General features: G+C 35.6%; 1 protein-coding gene across 10 annotated transcripts in view; it reads left to right on the top strand.

Annotated features, from left to right (window-relative positions):
• CEP170 (centrosomal protein 170) overlaps positions 1-24,644 on the top strand; it is a 95,818-nt gene that overhangs the window by 56,496 nt on the left and 14,678 nt on the right. For 7 of the 10 annotated variants that reach the window (XM_059841454.1, XM_059841453.1, XM_059841449.1 and 4 more), the window contains exons 10-13: positions 5,059-5,208; positions 11,190-11,316; positions 14,126-15,934; positions 21,618-21,852. In XM_059841454.1, coding sequence (XP_059697437.1) covers positions 5,059-5,208; positions 11,190-11,316; positions 14,126-15,934; positions 21,618-21,852 — 2,321 coding nt within the window. The remainder of the gene's footprint in view (positions 1-5,058; positions 5,209-11,189; positions 11,317-14,125; positions 15,935-21,617; positions 21,853-24,644) is intronic. The other 3 variants (XM_059841456.1, XM_059841450.1, XM_059841451.1) reach the window with 2 other exon arrangements.

Genomic DNA, 24,644 nt, shown 5'->3' with positions numbered 1-24,644 from the left:
TTTTTTTTGTGACCAGTTTTTATTTTAATTTCTGAAAGTATTTATTTTAATTTTTGAAAGTATTGCACATATTGAGGAAGAATATTGACTTCTATAGTTTTAAAAAATCGTCTTGATAGTTAATTCTAAAGTCATTACGTTCACCTCTGTGCTCCAAAAAAATATTGATTCACTGCTTTGGGACAGGAGAAGGGAGAGTGAACAAGACCAATTCCTGATCACTAAAGCTAGCTTGTGTATAGTGATGAGCAGGTGCACTCTGAGTCATGTGCTGTATATGACCTGCCAAGAGAGAGTACTCTGCTTTCTGCAGAATTACCCCTTGCCCAGGAGACCAAGGCATGGTCCTGTAACTCATGCTGTCTCTGAAAATATGCCTGTACCTTTTGCAAGATTTGTATCTTGCTTTATTGTGTTAGATAGATTTTGTTATTTCTTAGATTTGGGTGGATAAAGATTTTTAACAATTACTGTTTAATACAGATAAGGTTATATTCTCAAAATATTGGAAAAACTGTTGCTGCTATAAAGTGATTAAATTTGTGAATATCCTCATTAAGTTACAATTTTTTTGCCATTAGTTACTGCATATTTTCCTTCAGTATTTTTTCAGGGCAAGTTTGCATTCCAGCAAGAAATAAGATTGTGCTTTGAGACTTGTTATAGTTTTAGCCTGCTGTTTTGGCCCTTTGTTACTGGGTGAACTGCAGAATGTAAATGGATTATCATAGGGGATCTTTGGAGGAGTTACTTCACTGCTTTGAAATGGAAAAGTATGTACCAAGAGCTCACCTTATCCCTCCTGCTCTGAGATACTTTGGGCTTTCTCAAAACTTTGCACTAGGAGACCTGAGATGCTAAGTTACTCTGTAAGATCACTGTTATTATGGAGCATAGAATCACATAAGCTGGAAAGGACCTGAAAAGATGTCTCAAAGAAGCTTTGAGGTCAGCCAGGTTGACTTTATCCATTTCGGTCTTCATGCCCTACATGGGCAGGAACTAGGCAAGCTTGCTTGACTGCCCTCAGAGTGAAAAAACTTTTTCTTCATGCCCTGTCTCATCTGACATGAGTTGTCCCTTGTCCCCGTGCAGTGTAGCACTGTGAGGAGCCTGGCTGTCATCTCGGTACATTCCCCATTGTACTTGGGGGGCTGCTGTTAGGCAACCCCAAAGCCTTCCCATCTCCAAAGTGATCAAATCCAGCTTCCCCAGATTCTCCCCACAGGTAAAATGCTCTAGTCTTTACCATCTTGGTGGCCCCTGCTGAGCTACCTGGTTAGACAGTGTCTCTCCTGTATCACCTGTTAATCCATTTGCTTAAGGGGCCAGCTGGAATGCAGGGTAAACAAAATTACATCAAGAATTTTTCATAGATGGGTCTGGACACTACAGCACGTTGTCATTCCTGTGCCAATTAAAATGTCCTGATTCACAATGGAAATTCTTTCATGCTTCATAACAATAAAGTAGTTATTTTTAAACACCACCACCACAGTTAATACACCATGTTGGTGTTTGTTCTACATTACATCCATGTGGCATAAACCCTGCAAGAACACCATGAAGTGGTGCAGATTGGTGGGGTGTCTGGATTTTTCTCTGTTAGTCAACTTTTAGGATTTCTGTGAAAATTTTCATCCTGGATTTTGTTCTGTAACTTCATGAAACTTAACCAGGATGGAACAATGTAATCTTCCTGCAAAAATGTAATTTCAGAAAAATAAAGAATAGGACAGAGCAGGGCAAAAATCATTTAGCTTTCTGGAATGATTGCATATAGGAAGAAGATACCTTATAAATACCTTTCCCTGGTAGTTTCAGTTTTAAATTACACCTGTTAAAAATGCATTAGTATTGTTGGGTTTTTTTATATTTCCAGGAATTGTTCTTTATATTTTTTTATTCTTTTTACATTACTCCTTATTCCCCAGGTTCTTTCAAAAAAATGCAAGAACAGAGTCTTGTGAAAGTCCCTGTTGTTTACAGTGCTATTTAAAAAGGGTAAATAATAAACTTATTTTGCAATTACTCCTGTGTGGTGGATATTTGTGATGGTTAGTTACATACATAGAATACATAGAATTATTCTACCTCCTTTATCAAAAATAAAGGCTTGCTTCTCATTTTTCAAACAGCTCGATGTGTCCCAATCTGTAGTGATTGCAGAACCTGGCTTCATCGTTTTCTTCCCCAAAACACAGCTAATCAAAATATATTTCATAGTGGCTTCTGACAAATACAAGCTTTACAGAAGGAAACTTCAGTCTTTCTGTCCAAATAGATGAGAGATGCAGCAATATGTGTCATCAGCATTTCCTCAGAATTCTGTTGGTTTTATTAAATTATCTCCTAGACCTTCCTTAAATGATTTTGTAATCATGAAGGTATTTAAAGAGAATAAACATCTGAAGAATTGGAAGCCTTGAAAAATGTAATTGAGTCTTTGTAGGAAGATACAAGTCTCTATCCATTCAGGCTTCAGTCACAACAGCTCACTGTTTGCACACATACCATGCTGTATCAGCCTGGAAAGTATAAATTGCATTTTCTAGATGATTTCCAACAGAAATATTCAGGTTATTCCATGGCTGTTTCTGTTGAGGGTATATTCTCATTATTTGATAAATGGAGTATGTGGATTGGTCAAACCTGAAATTCTGATAGTATTGCTTTTCTGCAGGTGTCTGACAGGTGTGTAAGTAATAGTCTGCATTTTGCCAAATACTTGAGTTGTTTTATCTTTGTGAATAATTTTAGTATTTAAATTCTTAATTATGTGTTAGTAATAATCTTTTAAAGAGTTTTTTATATATCACAAATCTGAAATTTAGTCTTTGGGCTACATCACACTTAAATGCATCTCCTCTTTCTTGTGAGAAGAGGGGCTTTGCAGTTGTATAGCAGGGACAGGTGCATGCACAAAACAAATGTAGAATGACATTGTACTATGAAAATATACTTTTATTGAAGAAGATGTTTTACTTTTCTTTCTAATAAAACTATCCCCAAATATTTTGCTTATCTGTTCTGATATCCTCACTGTATAGAGAGAAGAATCATTAGGAGTGCTATTACTTGGGTCTTAGTGATATTCATATTACTTTTCACAGAAAAAAATTAGGAAATATTCAAATTTGGTTTTGCAGTAATTTCAGTAATAGAAGAACAAAATTTGCTTAAGCATGAGTTCAGTACTAGAAAAGGTAAGACTGAAAGAAGTGTTATTTCTGATACAAGTAAAGAAATTTGGCATGGTAAATGAATGTGCTGACAGATAAAAGGAAGCAATTTATAGGCAGCAATTTGCTGCTGAAGTCTAAATTAGATGTGGATGTGTGGAATTCATATTTTCCTTCTGGTGCTTATGTGATAATACCAGAATTTACTTTCATTTAAAAGAACATATAAAACTCTGTAATCAACAAAACGATGATACACAAAGAAAAAAGTCTCTGCAGAATAGTGATATATTCAAAGAAAGGTGTCAGTTGACAGTAACTGGTTTCTATCTTCAAAAATTGCTACAACTGTACAAATCAAAAGTATATCATGAAAGCAAAAATTTAAGCTTTAACACACTCTTTTTATAAAAAGAAAACAAATGTTTTGTAAATGCTGTTAAAGCAACTTCTAATCCAGAGACTCTAGATATGATGTATATATAAATTGAAAATTTGGGGAGCGCTGCCTGAATTTTAGGGTGTCAGGAAAGCAGACTTTTCTCATGAGAGCAAAAAAGAAATCCAGTGCACTTGAGAAAATTTCCTCAGGTCTAAATGTAGTAATGCTGTAGCAAGGTCTTCCTGCACAGTTAGCATAAGGAGTTGAATGACAGGGTGCTAACTATTATTTTTTCCTTTGTCTGCTTCTCAGAAGCTGACAACATTATGGTTTGTGGCCATCTAGTGGTGAATCCATTTCGAAGACACTAACCTTGTTCAGAATTGTTATAAACCAGTCCTCTAGCTTTGCTGTGCAAAACTGAATTACAGCACACTTTTGGAGAATAAAGAATTCTGTACACCTTTTCCTATTCTACACTAGTAGTGTTTGTTGCTGGAGGATAACGTCCTGAAGATGACAGAACAATTTTTGATGTTAACTGTTAATTTTCAGCTATTTTAATGTGTGTGGGAGGTTCATTTTATTCTGTAATTTTTTAATGTCTAATTCCCTAGTAGCAAAGTAGTGAGTTTATTTCTTAGAAAGAAATTTGAAACTTTTATAGATTACATGTTTCCAAGATACAGATATTTTCTAAAATGTATTTGATTATACAAAAGTTCTGAAAGCAATTCATATTCCCTGTTTTCTATGACTCACGAGAAATTTGACAAACAGTATGGTGGCTCTCCTGCTAAAGTTCTTATTATTAATTGCCTTAGTAATAATGTTTTTCTAGTATTTTTTTTGTCTGAGTAATGTTTTTAAAATGTCATGGGAAAATTATTCTGGCTTAAGCAGAAAAGATTATTATAAGCATCATTAGGAAATAGATAAAAGAAGTATGCCAGGTCATGTCTTGGATGAGATGAGTCTACATGATTCATGAGACCTGGTGGACTTTTAACATCTGCCAAGTCTCCAACAGTTGAAAAACTGAAATTTTGTTTGTATTAGAGAAATAATTCAATAAGCATATTAATAGCAAATGCAAGAATTTATATTTCTTATTCTCATAAGATAATATCAAAAATCTGAAAATTTGGTGATTCTAGTTATTGGGGTTTTTTTTCTTAATTGGTGAAATGGATTCTGCAATGATTTTGTTTTTATCTTTTGTTCCTTTCATCAAAGTGTCATTTTTTCATATCTGACCATTCCAACTAGCAGTTCTTTGAATTTTCACAATGTTGACATAGACTTCCACTTTTTTTTAATTATTGTTGTAGATTTTTCTTCTATTTAATTTGATTGCACTAAGGTGACAGATAAGCATAATACAATAAAACCTATTTATACTCACTCCAGCATGCCACCATCCATCCATTAACATTGTACATTGCATCAGGATGGTATTGGGTTAATGAATGTAATGGTTTGTTTCATTTTCAGGTATTTGGAGTGGATGACAGCCAGGATTATAATAGGCCTGTTATCAACGAGAACCAGAAAGATTTAGTAAAAGATTGGGCTATAAATTCTGCTACAGTAGTGCTGGAAGAAAAAAGACCACTGAGTACAACTGGATTTCTTGACACAGAGGTAGAATTTAATTTTTGACGGTCTTCTTTTTTCTTCCACTAAAAGAGAGCACTAAGAACTGACCAGTAAGTGTTGAACAGGAAACAAAATCTTGCCTGGAAAAGATTAACTCAGATCTATAAGTAATTTATTTCTCCTATGCCTTTATTGCATCATCAAAGCTTCTCTGTCAGAGGCAGGCATAATTCATTGTAGAGGTGTTTTAAAATTTGGCTACCTTTCTATGTGCACTGGCACAGAGTGTATTGGAAATGTAGCAGAATTTTCCTTGCCACAACATAACTTTGCTCAGTATATACTTCATGTAATTTCTTCAGCAGAACTGAGGAAAAGCTGGTTGTGTTTTATAGCCCAAAGCAAGTAATGATATTAAAATTCAGAAATAAGATGTGTGCAATTAATGCATGATACAAAGTCATCTAGGAAAAAAATGGTGGATAATACTTTTCAGATTTTTTCTCTGAAGCCAGAGGAATTTAGGTTTTTACATTTGTGGTTTTAGTTCTCCAGTGAGGTGCCACTCATGACAAGTCACATACATTAGTTGATTCAGACACAGTATAACCTAATCAATTGGTGAAAGATTAAACAGAGGAAAATGCCTGTCTTTACATATGACTTAAAATATGCACACAATATATTGATCATATTTCATAATATAAATCTTGGGAGGCATTCTGATATCATTGTGATGGATAAACTGGCTTGAAATGTGTCTGGAACAGAGCAGGATCACAGTGGAGCAGAATCAACTGGCAACAGTAATGAAACACATAACACGTAGGTCTAACTCCCTTGGCAAACTCTTTCTGAAGTATGGTCCTGTAATTTAACAAGCTTTATAGATAAGAAATTTTTTTGAAGATATCAAGAGCTTGAAAGTATTAGTGTGCCTGCCTTGCAAATACATTGATTTTAGTATCTGTTTCTCATAGAGGTGTATTTTCTCATGGTTGTATTTTAGCTACTGTGAAGCCTTGAGACAAAAGTATGTCACTGTGTCTAGATTAGTACCTTTGCCTAGTTTCTCTAAGGCACTTCAAGTGAAGTATTGCCACACAGCATAGGCACATCGTGTGGAAGGTTTTTCACATTGCTTCTTTGCACAAATCTATAACCATATTCTTTCTCTCTCTTTTTTTTTAATGTCTTTTGCAGCACTCAGATCTTTTGTGCCTTGTCAGTTTTAAAGAGTATTGATATTTTTTCACTTTTATAATTCCATAAGCAGAAGAAGAATGTATGATTTGTTTTATTAACATAATTGGTCTTTTCAGGTGTCAACTTTGCAAATTTAAAGTTTTTGTTTTTAGAAGACTGAGACTACTTCTGCAATCATACAGCAGATTTAAGAAACCTGGCAGTGATACACTAAAACTCACTTTGATTTCGGTGGAAATTACAGGAATTATGCTGCTTTATTACTGTGACTGCTTTGCTGCATTAAAAGGTCTTTATATCATGGGAAAGAATAGGTTATTAGCATAATTTTAAATATTACAAGGCATGGTGATGGGGAACGAAATGAAAATTATTCAGTAAGTCAAGGAGCAAAACTGACATAAGCAATGTGGATAGAGCAAGGATTAGTGTAAGAAGAGTTGAGGACAGATGAAGGTGGAAGAAAGCTTACTAGAGAAAGTTAAAAGTAGATGTTGGTTGATAGATATGTAGAAGTACATGAGAAGCTAGTTCAGAAAATTATAGGTGTCTTACAGGGAAATAATGGGAAAACAATAATGAGGATAACTACTGAGAGAAGATTGTTACATTTAAAGTGTTATTAGCAAAACTTGCACTCTGTTGAGTCAGTAGGAAGGGGAGAGGCAAATGTGTTTGATTTGTAAAGTATGTGGGTTATGTTTTCATATACAAACTTTTCTGCTTGTAGGTTTTGGAAGACTTACTGCATTAGTGAGCTGCAGATCATAAGTTTATAAACCTTATTGAAGATCTTGGCTAAATAGTCAGGTAACGTCAGGGTAGATCAGTGTTCCAGTTTTGCATCCACTGTGGGTGGAACTTACTCCAGCTGTCCATCACAGTTATTCCTGTACAGGATTAGCAGAATGAGGTGAATTCAGAACATGATTGGCATAGAAAAAGCAAAGAATAAGCATCTAAGATATTTCTATTCAAGAAGATGGAAAAGATAGCCTGGGAAATTGTAAAGATTTTATAGAAATAGTTTACAGAATCACAGAATAGTTAGGATTGGAAGACACCTCTGGAGACCATGCAGTCCAACCCTGCTGCCAAGGCAGGACAGGGTCATCTAGAGTCACTTCAGGGGTTGAAAGCTTTTTCTGAACTTAAATATCTTAGCTTTACAGGGCTTTTGAAGTATCATTAATAAAATACTTGGAAATGCTTTACTTGTTGAAGAAATTTTCAGCTTTTTCTTTGATACAACAATCTTTAAATACTTTGGAGTAGTGTGTGTCATAAATAAAATAAAATGCAGAGTGAGTGTCTTGACACAGTTGGACTGAGCCTGAATACATTGGTTCTTGTCTTTTCAGTGATTACATATAGGCAATGAAAATACTCAATCCATCTATTTAAAGTGTTTAAATGTTTTTATTTTCTATATTGTAAGCTGCCACTTGCCAACCAAGGTAAGTGTGATTAAAGAACAAAAATTAAGTAAATAGAGAATAAAGAGAATATTATTCTTGTTTTTGTTCTTATTATTTGTTCTTACCTTTGAGTTTGGTTAATAATAATACTGCAGGCATTTGGGCTATAACCCATCCCTCCAACTTCCATTTGATTTTCAGTGGTCAGTTTTCTGTGCTAAACATAGTTCTTGAATAATGGATTATCAACATTGTGTTTGATGTGCTTCAGTTTTTTGGTTGGTTTGGGAATTTGATTTTTTGGGTTTTTTTGTAAGACTAAAGCTCAGAAACCTGGTTCTTCATCTGTAGGGTCGTCAATATCATTGACTACAATGTTCCTTTTGTGGTTTTGAATGCCTGCTTTGTCTTTCCCACTGAAGATCAGATAAATAATAATACTGACATTCTGAATATTGAATTTCATTAATGTAAATATTTACAATATTGCTACTTAAAAGTGGAGTATTTAGAAGCTGTATTTCCTTTTGTTTGTCCTCTCAAATTACTCTAATTTTCTGTCTTGAACAATCCATTTAGTTTGAAGTTTGATACTTATTTTTTGTTTGAACTTAGATGCTATACTGAAATGGAGGCTGATGTATCACCAATACCACAGGGCTGTGAAAAGGCAAACAGGACCCTTGAATATGCAGGAAATGCATTACCAGCAGAGTAGGGCAGTGTTATCGCCATGGTGACGCTTCCCCTGTAATTATAGCTCTAGAACTGTTAACATTCTTGGGTGAGAAGGGTGGATACAAGTCAAGAGAAGGTACAAAGTTACTCAGATTGTAACAGGGATGGAGATTTACCTTAGGAGGGCAGATCAGTGCTGTTCAATTAGTCTGGCAAAGTAACAGCTGAGATGGATGCAATTGCTGGGTTTTCATGTGTGAATGGAGTAACTAATAGAAGAGAAAAAGAACTGTTAAAGACAGGTGTCAGTGTTGTTCCAGGAATAGCTTGAAGACATTGGCATATATATAAGTCATTGGCTTATACATACAAGTCATGTATGGAAATCTATAAAAAGATCATCACCTTATAGGCATATGGTTCTGAGGCAGGTACAGTGAGGAGAGAAGAACTGCTTTCAAGATAGCAATTTATGAAAAGATAAAATAATATGATTCTTACAGCTTGAACTGTCTAGAGTTACGTGTCTGAAAAGACTTTTTTTTTTAATTAATTTTATTCACATTGTTGAAATTTATTTAAAAAAAAAAAAAGTTAGTCTGCTCTGAAATGCCAAGAGCTGGACATGTTTTGGGGTGTAATGTGGGTGAGCTGTGGATTTTTTTCAGATGTGGAGCCTGAAGCCCTAAATCTTCAGGCGGAATAATAAGTCCACAGAAATCCATTGTTACATTTTCAAAAGATTTCTTACTCCTATTGACTTGGTATGTGAGATAAGCATAAGATAAAGCAGATTTAACACGAAGGTAAAAGGCTGGTATCTCATAGATAAACCCAGCTTTTCTGAAATACTAGGAAATTGCTTTTGATATTCAAGAGAAGATTTGGAGGATTGCATACTTGAGAGCCTGTAAGATGCTAATTGATATGGGTTATAGGAAGAACATTAGGATATCTGAACATGACTTTTTAGATATGTGTTTTATAAACCTTACACCTTCTGGATGTACTTGAACTGCTGTGAAAAGAAAGGGTGTATTTTTGTTGTTTATGCTTCTATACACAGGGAACTGGTAAAGCACACATTTACATTCACTGCTATGTAGAAACCATTTTTTGGCAGTGTAATTACAAGAGAAAATAATTTATCATGTTGTTTTGCTGCAGTTAATCTGCAAAATCTTAGTACGTTTCTCCATTGTAAAGTAGAATTCAGATTTCTGACACATATCTGTGTCTCAGAAATTGGTCAGGTGGTACAGAAGGAACTAGTTAAAATTTTCTGTTGCAAAGATGATTGGGACATCCATCATGTTTGGATTTCCCTATAATTAGTTGTTTTATTAGATAGAAGTTCACTAGTACAGATAGGAAAAGAGAGATTAGTGATAGGAAAGAAAAATGAGGTTTTGGTAGTTGCATAAATGCTGTGTGTTTTTTGTAATATTCTTACTGGCACCTCACATTGTCTTTAGAAATGCCCATAAATAACAAAAACATTGAACTGCCTTCCTTTGCTGTTGTTAAGACTTGAATTTTATAACATTTTGGTTCCAAAAAATGAATTCAAAATATGGGAATTCGTATAATAGTTTAAAAAAATTACCTGCTGCATCTCTGATTTACTACTTTCATGATATTGTGGAAGAGACTCATGATGTTGCACTCACTTGCATTAACAGGAGAAATTCAAGATCGTAAATTCAAGCATTTCAAATGTCTGAGTAACTTATAATTTGAAAGAAGTTGTCATATAGTAGGTGGCATTGTTCACCATTCTAGTCCTGCTCAATAAATTTTATAGAATGTATAGTGTTGTTTCCTGGTCAAAGACTAGAATCCAAGAGTGTCAAGACATTAGGCAAAAATCAGTGTTTTGAGTAGAAGTGTGAAGATTTGAAGGGCTGGTGATGTTTTCTGGAGAGGTAAGCAAGAGAGACTGTAAGATATTTGATAAGACAGTAACATTGCACTATAATTAGAAATCACATTTTGAAAAAAGGATGCTTTAGTAACACAAGAAGATGATTTAATTCTATGCTTTTCTTATATTTTAAAAATTTTCAAGATTTCAAAAGGCATGTCATCAAGAAACCAAATTAATTTCCTTTCTGGTTTAGGTGCAAAAAAATTGTAAAATACTGATGACATTGACTTCATTGTTATGCAGTAGGATGGTTTAGAACTAATCTTTGCTTCTTTTTTTGTTTAGGCCAAACAAATAATCTGAGCTTCCTTTCCTTTCCATCATAAGTTATTACTCTTTCAGTCCTTAAGGTAGTCTTTCTGTAATGAAGTAAATACAATATTTCATCTGGACAAGAGGGTCTTCTAAACCGGTAAAATGTCACTTTCTTGTCTTCCTGAAGCACATTTTTAATTTCTTAACACACCCCCACACCCCATGTACTTTTCCTGAACTTCTGAGCTGAAGACTGAAATAACCTGATCTTAGAACTAGCGCATGTTCTGATACATTTTATATAGGTTCTGGTCTTTAAAAGTTCACTGCACTAGGAACTGCTGTTTATTTGATACTGATTCAGCAGCTATGTAGATTTTATTTGTTGTTTGCCATTTTAAAATTTATTGAGGTAAACTATTCTTTCCACTTCCTCCAGGAAAATAGTGTCTGGCCTATCTATTCAGGAAAAACCTGGAAAGATGGCATGTGTTTTATCAAACAGTTTAATTTTTCTTCTGTTGTTTTTTTTTCTTTCGTAGGAAGGTTCTGCTAACCCTGGAAGTAAACGCTGGGTATCACAATGGGCCAGTTTGGCTGCTAATCACACACGTCATGACCAAGATGACTTCAGACTGGAGTCCTCTGTGCCTGCTCCATTAGAAAATGGTATTAAAAAACTATTCTAATTGTCATAATTTATGCTGTAAAACCTGGGAAAGGGAGAAAAGAATGATTATATCCTGTACTTAATCAGCTTTTTTACTCATAATGCCTCAATTTCACATGAGATTCTTCTGTTTCATTGAGCAGAAACAGTGTAAAAACAAGCTCAGCAGTAGTGGTGCCTGCATTCCAGTTGAGTGCCAGTATTACACTGAATGGTACTAAAGCAGGAGACTTTATAAACTGTTCAATATGAGAGAAACTTTCACTTAAATACAGTTTGGGTTGGTCTGCATAGTGTGTTTCTTTCCTTGAATCTTTCTTAGTCTAAATTGGACTTCAGGGTAATGATTATTAAACAGTCCTACCTGAGACACTTCAGCTGAAGCATAGCATCCTTCCTTACCTTGGAAATACAGAAGACCTTTGATATTTCTTGAAAAACCCAGAAACTTTCTCTTTAGCAATGAGCAACCTTATCTCCCTTTCTTGTGAGTGCCAGATGTTCAGGGCATGTCTCTCCAGTTTAATTATTCACATTTGTGATTTTGAAATGGTTTATTCTTTAACATCTACAGTCTTGACTGTAAAGTCTTGACTACTCTTCTGCTTTTTTCTTCCTGCAAATTTCACTTTAGAGGTTGTGATCATCTTTGGGAGAAGTTTTACAGAGAAGTTTTGCTTTTGATGTTACATAATGCATAGATCTGTACCAATGCATGAAAGAATTCTTACCAGTGACTGCTGCTTCTGTTGTAGCTTTTCCTCCCCTCATGAGCATTGAACTTTGCCTGGGATACTAAAAGGCAAAGGAGATGGAAAGGGGGAAAACTAACTTATCTGATACACACAGAATAATGGAAATCAAGAGCAGATTTTGCACTATTTGAAAGCATTGGGTGTGTACATATAGGACACTTAAAATCTTTGCTATTGAGACTGATCTTTTGGGTGGTTAATTGGGAGCTTTGGTAGTCTTTTGTTTTCTGTAGTTCTAAATGGCCCCTTTCAGATGAGGCACTACCTAGGATCATCTTTGGAGAGGTAAAGGCTTTTTTTACCATTAGGAGAACTAAGATAAGAGTTAAATGGAAATAGCATATCCATTCTGCAAGAATTCTAAAATACTAAAAGGGAAATAAAGCATTCAAAGCACCAAAGGTGTAATAAAAATAGAGTTTAGTACATGTATCTAAAAACCAATTCAGAAAACGTCTTGTTGACTGAGATGCCCGTATCTTCTTTAGAAACCTTAGTATTTAAACTTCACTTAACACATACTTACAACATGTAGTTGCTAAACAACTCCATGCCTTTTTTTTTCTAAAGGCAGTTTGAAATGCACCAGGAAGTAAGTTACATGCCTATATATGTAAAAAATATTTGATCTAGTAGGCATGTCTGAGAGAAGTCAATCTTCACAGATGGCAATCATACTGATTTTTATTAAGCCTTCAATTTGTTTCATAATTTTCAAGAAAAAAAATCCAATCCTGGAATTAGAAAACCTTGCTTGGATTTTAAAGGTACTTACTGTTTCTCAAATCAGTGTCTTAACATAGATTACAGAAAAAAAACCCTGTGAGTCCTTTTGGATTCTTCATCAAATGTTTGACACTGCAAAGAGAAAAGATAGATTGAAGAGCATGGATAGAAAGTAGCAGGTATACATACAGCATGATTGTTGATATTCAATTAATTGCTTAGAGGATTCTTGCAGAGAGAGAAACCCTGTACTCCAGTTCTTACTTCTGGAGCAACCAGTGTTGGTGGCAAGCTGTGATAGGAAAGTCCCATCAGGGTATGCAGAGCAGTTGCTTATAGATCTCTCCTGGCAAGAAAGGGATTTGACAGATGTGTGCTACTAAATGTGTCACATTATATTGCAACAGCAGACAAATGAACTGCAAAAAGAATTTTTTCTATCCAAATATTCAAAGTCAGGGCAATTCATAGAGCAATTTATATCACCTTTGAATAATAAAGGCTTGTTTCTGACAGCACAGCTGCTGTGTTTGTTAAATGGGCAAGGAAGGCACAGTCATCATCACTGTGGAAAAATAAATTTTGGTTTCTAAAACAGTTATTCTTTGCAACAGTCCATGGCCATGCTTTTCTGCTGATGGAGCATTCATTCTGTGTACCCTAAGAATTCAGTGAAAGTGCTTTAGCACTAATACTGCATTCTTTTGATGGTTTGTATACAAAGCATTGTTAATGCATTTTCCATACATTTTTATACTACAGTGTCTTGTTTGGGATAAAAACATTATTTTTGCTTTCTCAGCCATAATAATTTCTTTGTTCATGAGTGGGGCTTTTCAGTATTGCTGAGAAGTGTCTCCCAGCACTGCAGATTCTTGCCTGAATGAGGCAAGGCCTCGCAGGGAGAGGCTGTAGTCTGTCTATGAGACAGACCTCAAGCTGTGGAACAGGCAGGTAAGGAGGAAGAAGGAGGACCTTACTCTTTTTGGTAGTTCTGAAATCTGTTCCTAAAGGTGTTTAGGAATGTAAGACTTCCTTTCCACTTCCTGTTGTAATGGTGTGTTGATTGATATAACAGTGATTTCTGACCTATTTTAACCTACTGTGAGATCGTAAAAACCTTGTATGATTCAGCTGGCTAAAAGAGTTCATTAAATGTTTTTCTACATGTCTAAATGTAATTGATCTTGTCATAGAACAGCAGGATGGACTGATGACTTTTTCAGTTCTGTTTTATGTTGTATTAGCCTTATGCAGTCTTAAACATTTAATCATTTGCCTTGCTGTTGAATGTCTTCTCAAATATTTTTTTCTTTTTCATTTTTAGACACAGACATCAGTGAGTCTGGTATTTCTGTTAGAAGTGCTGGTTCAGCTGCTTCTATGACCAGCCAAGGTGAGCGAAAGAGGAGGACACTTCCACAGCTTCCCATAGAAGAGAAAGTAAATGAAAATTTAAAACCAAAAACTGTATCTCATCAGAGGTCAGAAATAGGTGAAAAGCAAGACACTGAACTTCAGGAGAAAGAAACTCCAGGTCGTGCCTCAGATGCAAAGTCAAGCAGAACAATGAATGGTCTTTCACCCAAAGCTACTGGAGACAAAGTGTTTTCTTTTCCCAGCTCTTCTAGTAAAGAGAGAGTTGAAACTGGCAGAGAAACTTCTGTGGTGAAACAAGCTTTAGCAAAAATTCAACAACAAGAAAGAAAGGAGCAAGGACACTGGACACCTTCAAAATTATCCTCTTCAAAATCTGCTGCAAACCAGGTTGAGAAAGGTAGGGAGGAGATTGTTATGTCACCCAAAACTTTGGATAATCAAGAAAATGCTCCTGGACATGTTACAGATAAAGCAGAAATTAAATTGGCACAGATTGAGGGAAAAAGAAGAAAAAATGAGGAAATCATTAGAGGACAAAGTCCCAAAGTACTTGCAGGAGACAAAAAGGAATCATCAAAACCCTTAGTGAGGCAAGGTAGCTTTACTATAGATAAGCCTAGCACAAATATACCTATAGAACTTATTCCTCACATTAATAAGCAGAGTGGTTCTGCTGCCCCTTTAGTATCTGCAAACAGGTTACGTGACAGAAGTGATTCAATGGACACTGATTCCAGTATAGATACAACACTAATTTTAAAAGACACAGAAGCTGTCATGGCTTTCCTTGAAGCTAAATTGCGTGAAGAAAATAAAACTGATGAAGGTCCTGACACTCCTAGTTATAACAGAGATAATTCCATATCACCAGAATCAGATGTCGATACAGCCAGCACAATCAGTCTAGTTACTGGTGACACTGAAAGAAAATCCACACAGAAGCGGAAGAGCTTTACAAACTTATATAAAGATAGGTGTTCCACTGGTTCCCCTTCAAAGGACGTTTTAAAATCTTCTACAAGTGCTAGAGAAAAGATTGAAAAGAAAACTAAGAGTCGATCTTCAGATGGTGGGTCTAGAGCTGACGCTCGCAAAACTGTGCAATCCAGTGGAAGAATGAGGCAACCGTCAGTAGATTTAACAGATGATGACCAAACATCCAGTGTACCTCATTCTGCCATTTCTGATATCCTGTCGTCTGACCAGGAAACCTACTCTGGCAAATCGCATGGAAGAGTTCCTTTTGCCTCAGCAGATGAACTTGTACATTCCAAGATGGAAGGAAAGTCAGCTAAATCAAAAACCTCTCCTGTTGGACTTGGGCAGTCCAGTAAATCTACCACTCTTCCGAGACCTCGTCCCACAAGGACTTCTCTCTTGCGCAGAGCACGCCTTGGTGAAGTCTCAGATAGCGAGCTTGCTGATGCCGATAAGGCTTCGGTCGCTTCCGAAGTGTCCACTACGAGTTCTACGTCAAAACCTCCGTCGGGGAGGAGAAACATTTCCAGAATAGACTTACTCGCTCAACCTCGCAGAAATCGACTCGGCTCTTTATCAGCACGTAGCGACTCTGAAGCAACGATAACCAGGAGCACTGCCTCACCGCGTACCCCAGAAGCAATCATCAGGAGTGGGTCAAGGCTGCTCTCAGGAGGAGATAGCGCTAAAGTTTCTGCTAGAACTCGAGCCAATAGCATTTCTCGACTCTCGGATTCAAAATCCAAATCCTTGACTTCGGCTCATAATTCTCCCTCAGGTATGTGAGATTATTTGAAATAATTTTGTACAATACTAGATGTTTCTAACCTGTGGATTTTTTAAAAGAAATTGTTTAAGAAAGCGCTCTTACGAAACTGTTGAGTTTTAGTTGATGCAGTCTTTTTCTTTGGAGTAAGAGGCTTCCATTGCAGGTCTTGTAGAGGTTTCTCATTTAAAGTCATAAAGCCAAGAAATTGTAATCCTTTAACTCTTTGGATGTGTTTTCATCTTGAAACCACTAAGACAGAACTGACTTCGGACAGTCAAATGAATCAACAATAATTTGTTTTAGTGCAAAAACAGACACAAGATCTCTTCGCTCATATCATGGTAGTAGAAGTTCAGAAGGTCAGCAACGCTACTTAGTACATAGAAGATACAATATTTATTTATAAGGTAGGCTTGTAAATAGGCAATCAGAGATTTTTTGATAAGAATAATAATGTTGAAGTAACAAATTGAAAAACTATGTGCTACCTAACTAAATATCATAAAGAAATTTCTTTTAAAGGGTTTGCCTTATCTTGGATTATTTCCTAATTTGTGTTCCAAATCATGGCAATTTATGATTTCATCATGATTTCCGGATCATGTTGATCTGGTTTTGGTGTGGTGGTTACTCTACCTTGTCTTTTGGAAGGAAAGATCCATCAGTCTATGAATTTTAACCTAATATTTTGTTAGAAGTTAACATAGCATTCTTAGTGCAAGCAGCGTGAAAGCTGGTAGGTTTTGTCAACAGCAGTATAAAACTATCAAAATAAAATGTGGTAATTTAAAAAAAGTTAACTTTCTTGTGAAATGAGTATCTAAAATATAGAATTTAGAATTGTCATGCTACCAGCTTTACCATATTTGCAGTCAATCCAGTCACAGAATAAAATTAATAGAGTAGCCTCCAGTGTTGTAGTACACTGAAATTTTGCTATATCCCATTCAGACTTGAAATAAGCCACTGTGATACTTAATTTCCCACACTCCTGCTGTCCTTCTGTTGTTTGTATATCATAAGTGGACCATGTCAGTATTCTTAGCATTGTATATTCCCCAGGTAGTTAGTTTTGTTGTGTCATTTATTGGCTTAATAGAAATTTCTGCTGAGATGCATTGCTCAGTTATAGAGTTGACTCTGATTCTATGACAGGCATCTGCAAAGGTACCCAAAGCAGGTGACACTTCAAATAAAAATTCAGAGTTTCCTTGTAAGATATAATTGGAAAAGCAGCATGTATTAAATTTTAATCAAAAATTTGAATTGATGATGCAGCCTGAAAGATGGCAATGCTGGGGTAGGGAAGTGTCAGTGAAGACTCCTGTATATTTATTTTAATACTGAATACTAGTTCACATTAAGATAATGCTGTTTTTTAAGAAGGTAAAGCCCATCTGTTTTTTGTCACTTCACTGCTTTTGTTTTTCACAAAACTCTGTATGAACTTTGAGTTTTGTGTCCATGTGAAGTATTGCAGTCTTCCTAAACTTCTCCCAGGTTGCTGCATTGAAGTGTTTTGCTGCTTCTGTTAAGGGAAGTGAGTGTATCCTTCTCTTCTCATTCTATTAGTCTATCACTTTGTTGTCTTTGCTAAATTTTCATTTCCCCATGTCACACAGTAAAAGTTTACTGTAGCTGGTATAAAACACTTTTCAAGAGAGAAAAGATGCCATCTTCTCATGGGTACGCCAACATAATAATCTAGGTAATTTTAAAAGATCATTGTTAGAAAAAACTACAGTAGTAGTAGTAGCTTCTGTCTTATAAAACTGTATCAGTTAATATGTATCAATGGAGAAGCCTATCAATGCAAGGGCCAGAAGCTGAAAATAATTAATGAAGCAGTAATATACTTTCAAAACAAAATCATTGCTAAATTGACTGATTAAATCTTGTTAATATATAAGTAAAAAATATTATTACTATTGTTTTGGATTTAGAGGTCTGAATTTTTTCTGTATCAGTAACATTATTGTATAATTTTTTTACTGATTTACTTAGGTTATTCTTTTAGGAAAATCTGAATTGCTTTGAAAGCGGTGTAACCTTCTACTGTAAATAGGATTTTATGTATAAATGCATCTCCAACTACATGTAGGCCACTTTTAATTCCTCAATTTAATTTTGTTTCTAGAAAAGTCAACAATTAATTTTAGCACTTTTGGAAAGTACTAATGAAGTGCTTGGCTAAAGCACCTCAACTGTTTGAATATGTTTTACTTCAGGCACATTAAATCAAGGCATAACAGGAATGGATTTTTTTTCTCTCCGTGGATATAGAAAGACTGGAAAATGAATGATTATTTCCAGTATTGGGTTTGGGGTTTTGTTTCCTGTACCAGAGGACTAGCTTCTCTCAAAATGTTGATGTTCCATGGGTTATCTCATCAGAGGTCAGCTAACACTACCGCATTGTAGATCAGTAAACATTGGCAGCCTCTTAAATCCAGCCCACAAAGAGAAAGCTTTTTCTGCACTTCCCAAATCAATGTTCAGACACATATACCTGTAAAAAGAAAGCAAGACTAAGATGTAGTTTCTGGATTTTTTTTATTGCTTGTACTTCATGTGGATGAATTGCAACATGGTAGGGTTAAAATTGTCAGAGCTAGCAGCAAGTCTGTAATTTCAAGAATCATTTCTAATCCTTGATGCAGTGAAGTATTGCTTACTTTCATATGAAAGGGCAAGCAGATAAATGCAACATCTACGGTGAGAGCAGTTAGCATTGAAGCCATTACCAGAGTGTTCTGTGGTAGGAGGCTTGAGAACTGAGAACACTGTGAAGACACATGAAGCAGAATTAGTAACTTCATAGCACAAGCAGTGAAAGGTCTGATGAAGGCACTGCATCATCAAACAGTAGAGTGTGATCAATAAAAACAGAGGAGACCAAAGACCTATTTTCACAACAACAGAGGGAAATTGAAGATGATGTTTCAGAAGGAGCTGTGTATCGGGAATACAAACAGCAGGGTCAGACCTTGTGCAAAGCTACTAAGCTGCAACTGTAAAATGAGGCATTGAGTCAGAACAGAGACACCTTGAGCAGCCAGCTGTGTTTGGCAGCTCTGCTGCCTTCCTGACCTAGCTGTCATTGCAAATAGCTGGCAGATAGGTTGATCAAAGCTGTTGAGGTAACTGTGGGGGAAAAGAAATTGATAATTGAGAAAAAACAGCCCTTACTAAGTAGATTTTAGTAGTAGGAGCTTGGAAATGGATGCACCTTGAGAAGTCAGTGCCTCAATGAGAGCAGAATGTATTCTAAGTAATATAAGGAATATATTCAAAATTTATTCTCAGATCTTTGAAGTGAGAGTATGTTGTCCAAATCACCAAACTTGCCAGCTTAATGGTTGTCAGGATATTATACTTCTCACAGAGTAGTCACTAAATTAGGATTGAATGCTGATTATTTTAGCCAGGGTTTTGGAGGATTTTCTAGTTAGTGGTACTGATATTCACAGTCTTTGGTGTCTGAGATAAGCAACTGCACAACAGCTTTCAGAAATGTACATAAACTACAGTGACATTTTGGGCCTGCATAATTTAAAGATCGTATTAAAAGCATATATAGGCAAATGTATAGCTACCTCACTGGGAAACATGCTTGGATATGTTGGTCATGAATTTCACAACTTTGAGATTTTTACCATTAGGCCTACAGTAACTTTGTCCTCCTATTAGAGAGGAACACATTGATCATATGTAACACCCCAACATTTCAAGGCCTTAAAATTTAATGGTCTTAAAAATAGGGGGTTTATGATACTATATAATGTTACAAATGATTGTTATTATTTCATTTCAGTTAGTATCTCTGAAATGTTTAAACCTTTACAAAATTCAGTATTTTTGATTGAAAGTATAATCTTTTCCTTAAAAAGTGTGGGTGGAAAAGAGGACCTAAGACTAATTTCATAAATATATTTTATTTAAGCAAATGCTTCTAATCTGAATGTTTTAAATCGAATTAACGTGATAAAACGCTATTTTGTACACAGAGAAATCCAAGCTTCTCCCAGACCCAGACCCTGATGTTGAAACTTACAGTGGTAGAGTACTAGAAATCAAATCTGTTTCTGATATTTCACTTCTCGTTCAATTTTTAGTTTTTAAATATATTATTACATATGCTCATTGTACAGTGCTGAGTTGCTGAACTATCTCACTTAAGAGATTTTAAGATAAATTTTATAATTATTCTGAAGACTATAATTTGAACTGGGACAAAGAATCTAAACAAAAAGGGATGAAAAAATGTGGGCCCAACTCATAATTCTCTTTGAACTTTGGTCACACATTGCTTGCATGCTGTTGGTGGGAAAATGTACTTTTTCTGCTCATGTTTTACTTCCCTAAGATCAAACAACTTTGAAGTCTCCAAAAAGACATCAGAAAGTGGTTGTGGAGACATTGTTACTTTCTACAATAAAGCTAGAAAATTAAAAAAAAGCTAGAACTAGACAAAATTTGAAACCCACATTTAAACCTGAAAAAATTGCACAAGCACATGTTTGTTTTCAGCAATTCAGAAACTTCATTATTTGTATGAGGGAAGGGATGTAAGCTTATACACCAATGTCATAGTCTACATACCATAATCTTTGCATTACACAAAAATTACTTCCATTATTTGTTACTTAAATTCATATAGATGTATACGTCATTTGTAATGTTCATTTTTTAATGTATCAGGAGAAATCGTTATTAATTCTTGCATTTTTTAATACTAAAAACAATTTACATCATTTGGTTCTATTATTTTTCAATCACCAATAGGTGGTCACACACTTAGTTCATTTTCGGCAGTACTTACAGAGCCTCATGAAGGTCAATGGATTTGGGGGATTAAATCCCCTGCAACAATTTAGCCGGTTGTGGTGATGGGGATTTCTTTACACTTCGTGTTATCTCTTCCTGCTGGAAATGTCTGAGGACAGCGCACCTGAAATCCATTTTCTAGACTTCAGTCATTCATAAAGATTCAAGAGCCTCCTACTTAGTTCCAGTTCTCCAGTACTTCAGGCTGTCCTCGGCAACGTGGTTGTATAATGCTTTATGTGCTGCATGTCAGAATATATACTTCTTTCTCTGAGGCTGCTTTTCATATGGATGTGCTGCAGATTTGCATAACAGAATATTAATTTTACATACTCTTTTTCTGTACTAAACACATAAGCATAGAATCATTGAGGTTGGAAGAGACCTACGCATCATCTAGGAATTTTATGCTTTCCTTATGTAAGCGTGCATTCCAGGCTTGGTGCCAGCTCCATCCCTCCTTCGTTTCTCTTCATTTTCTTTTTTCTGTATAAACCTTAAATGAAATTTGGGGAAAAAATCTGCAGAAAAAGTGCAATCTGACTATATACTTAAATGTTAATGAATTGGGCCCTTGTTTTGTAATACAGTTTGTTTGAGCTCATATACAATCACTGGCTTTTATGTCTTACTTTATTCATCACTATACAAAGAGCATTAGCTTTATGTTTTTATTAATCAGTATTTTTTATTTAACACAAATTCTGTAGCTTTCTTTTAAAGATGTAGTAAATAAACCTTTTGTGAGGTACCTGGGGATGGATAATAAATAGCTGTGTATTTATTGTGATGTTACTGAAATAATGCTGTTTCCTCTTATTAAAGATGCCATAATAATTCTTTTTTAATAATTAAACTAATTTAGTAAGTGCAAGATGGAGGCGCTTTCCTACAGATTATGCTTCCACCTCAGAAGATGAGTTCGGATCAAACCGTAATTCCCCTAAACATACCCGTCTGCGTACCTCTCCAGCCCTGAAAACCGCGCGACTGCAGAGCGCTGGGACAGCAGCTCAAAGCAGCAACACATTCAAGCACAGGATAAAGGAGCAGGAAGACTACATTCGTGACTGGACTGCCCACCGGGAAGAGATAGCAAGGTTGGTTCGAAAGGAGTGCTCCCAAAATAACAGGGTTTGTACCCAGCCATTTACAGGTGCACATAGAGGGCAAAGAGAGCTGATGGATTTTCTCTATCACTCCTTACTGCTTTCCTTCACTAAGTGAATGGGTTACTTAAAATTCTTCTTATGAGAGACTGGTAGACAGAAAACTCATATCACCAGCACGTCTCTTTTTAGTGGAAAATGATAGTAACTTCTGGTATATGATAGCCAAATCCCAGGAGATGAACTTTCAGTTGCATTATTGGGACTTGTAGAGGTACTTGGTGTATTTCCCGAGGCTAAAGCGTATGTGATTTTGTACTACCTTTACATGTTGAGGTAAAATTTCAGATCACTCACAGGTGACAGAGAGAGAAAAAAGTAAGTTTTGGAATGTGAGAGGCCATGTTCTCATTTTTATTTTTGATTTATCAGGACATTATTTCATGTTAGGTACTTTCTGATTTAAGTCATGCGTATTCACCAAAAGGGATTTTTTTTTTTTTTTTTTGTTGCAAGTCCATGAGTTTAGTATATTAATATCTCTGTCGTTGCTGGCACTACTCTGCTTCAAGTGAACTAAGGAAAAGTTAGTTGCACATTCTGGTAACCAAATATTGCCATATCATGCAACACCTGGGCAGTGAAAGCTTCAGAGAGCTTGCACAAGCATGTAAATGTTATTTGATACTTAGATGTCAGTGTTCAGATTCCAAAGATTTTTACAGAACTTAATTTGGAAGACTAAACAAGAAATATGTTTTCCCTGTTAAGATTAGTTTTAATAGTGTAGAGTATTTTATTGATACTGTGGAAGTGTTTTGCTTAGTGTGATTAATTACTTTTTGTTTCCTGATTTGAGTAATATTTTTCAGCATTTGTTTTTCTGTTGTGATCTGTGCAAAGGGAAGATGTAGAAACCTGAGAGACATATAGAATATACCTAAGGGAGTCTCATAGTATCTGGACAAATAATGAAATAAACATTTTCTAAATAATCTTCCTAGAACATCTCTTTCTTTTCAGAAGACTAAAGTTAGAAATGGTTATAGGAAGGACTGTGTGTATATGGGAAAAATAATTGATAGCCATAGCATATTAGTTCCTCGTGATAAATAGTACTCCTGAACTTCAGTGAAACTTTTTGATATGTTTTGTCCATCTAAGAGAGATTGACCCTGAACATAATTGATGATTCAGTCTAAACTCATTTGATGGTTAGGCTTGCAGGTTTTTCTCTTCCCTTGGGATTCTTACCCTTTCCTACATTGATGTGTTGGTTTTAAAATTTGTTTTAAAGGCTGTGTAATTCTCCTACCTCTTCAGCTTTATTTTCAGTTGAAGTGCTGAGAGGCTCAAATCAGTACTGCCAAATTTTTAGGTTTATGTAGAGATTTTTACACAACCTGCATTAAATGAGCTTATTTAAGGTAAAGAAAAGTAGCATTTAGCATCTGAGAAATTCCAGGTTACTGTCATCTATTGTCTGTCATACTGTTTCCAATACCAGTTTTAGTCTCTGCTGAATTCATTTGCTGTAGGTCACTAGTTCATCCTTTCTGTGTCTCCATATCTTTGTAATGATTCACATTTTTGCTCCCCAGCTTTAATTTTAGCTTCTGTCCTCTATAAGATACTTTTTGTCTCTGCTCCTATTTCCTTGCTATCCATAGACCATAGGCTCTGTTCTTGCCTACCCTGTTTTTTTTTTTCCATCCCAGCCATCAGTCTAGCCCCTATGTTCAGGGTCCCTTCAACTCTATTTAGAGTTTTAAAAAAATTAAGATGGCTATATGCTCTCATTAAAATTAGTTGATTTATTGTTGTTATTGTTGAATAACTGATTAGATTGTAAGGATAAGCCTTTCATAAAATTCATGTGTAGCAGAGTGTAGAAACTGTATAACAAACATTTCACTGCATCTGTGTTACCATCGCACTGTGTTTCAATGACTCCATGACTGACCCAGTTTGCGCTTTTCACAGACTTCACGATTTATAGATGTTAATAAAACTGAAAATTTGAAAATTTGTTTAGAGAAACTTCCTGGATTAACTAAACTTGATTTAAAGCCACTTTGACACGGAGGGAATTTACACCCTCGGAGTAACGGGAGTTTCGCAAATATTTTATTTAAGGATGTTAAAGTATTTTTACAAAATCCACTGACTCAGTATAGGAAGTGTAACATAGCAGACTAAGCATAAAAATGTTTTTAGTAATCCAGTAGTTCAGAACTACTACAGGTATCTTGGAAGTGTTCCTGTTTCCTTGTATTTTGTTTTCTAACATTGGGCGTTCTTTCACTACAGGTAAATAAGAACTAGAGTTCCAGGCTTGGAAAGGTGGTCATGCTCTCTCCATCCCAAGCCATGTGTTCTCACCTTATCCTATGTGTTGGAAACTGAGTTTGTTCCCTATATAGCTGTGTAGGTGCCTGAGTCTGCTCACCGAATGAATCTAAAGCAGTATTTCCTGGAGTGGGTTGAGGGATTTAGGGAATTTGAGGTGTATTAGTTCTGCCTCTGTGAATTGATTTGCCTTGTATGCTTGCTAGGTCTGATGCAGGAAGCAGTAGAGATCTGCAAGGCAGCCTGCAGTTGTAGTAAACAGTGTGCCCCTAGAGCCTGTCTCTTGTCCCTGATTACACAAAACATACCCCTTATACTTAAGCAAAAATTTCTGCTTCTGAAAGTTAATGTAGAATTACTTGAAGACTTCATGTCAGGCTCAGCTCACAGCTGGTTTCTGATCTTCTTTTTCACAGTGCTTCTCATTTACCACT

The sequence above is a fragment of the Haemorhous mexicanus genome, chromosome 3 (assembly GCF_027477595.1).
Source record: "Haemorhous mexicanus isolate bHaeMex1 chromosome 3, bHaeMex1.pri, whole genome shotgun sequence".
NCBI classification, from domain to species: Eukaryota; Metazoa; Chordata; class Aves; order Passeriformes; family Fringillidae; genus Haemorhous; species Haemorhous mexicanus.
Note: the sequence above shows the minus strand (reverse complement) of the source record. Positions and strands in the feature narration are given on the sequence as shown.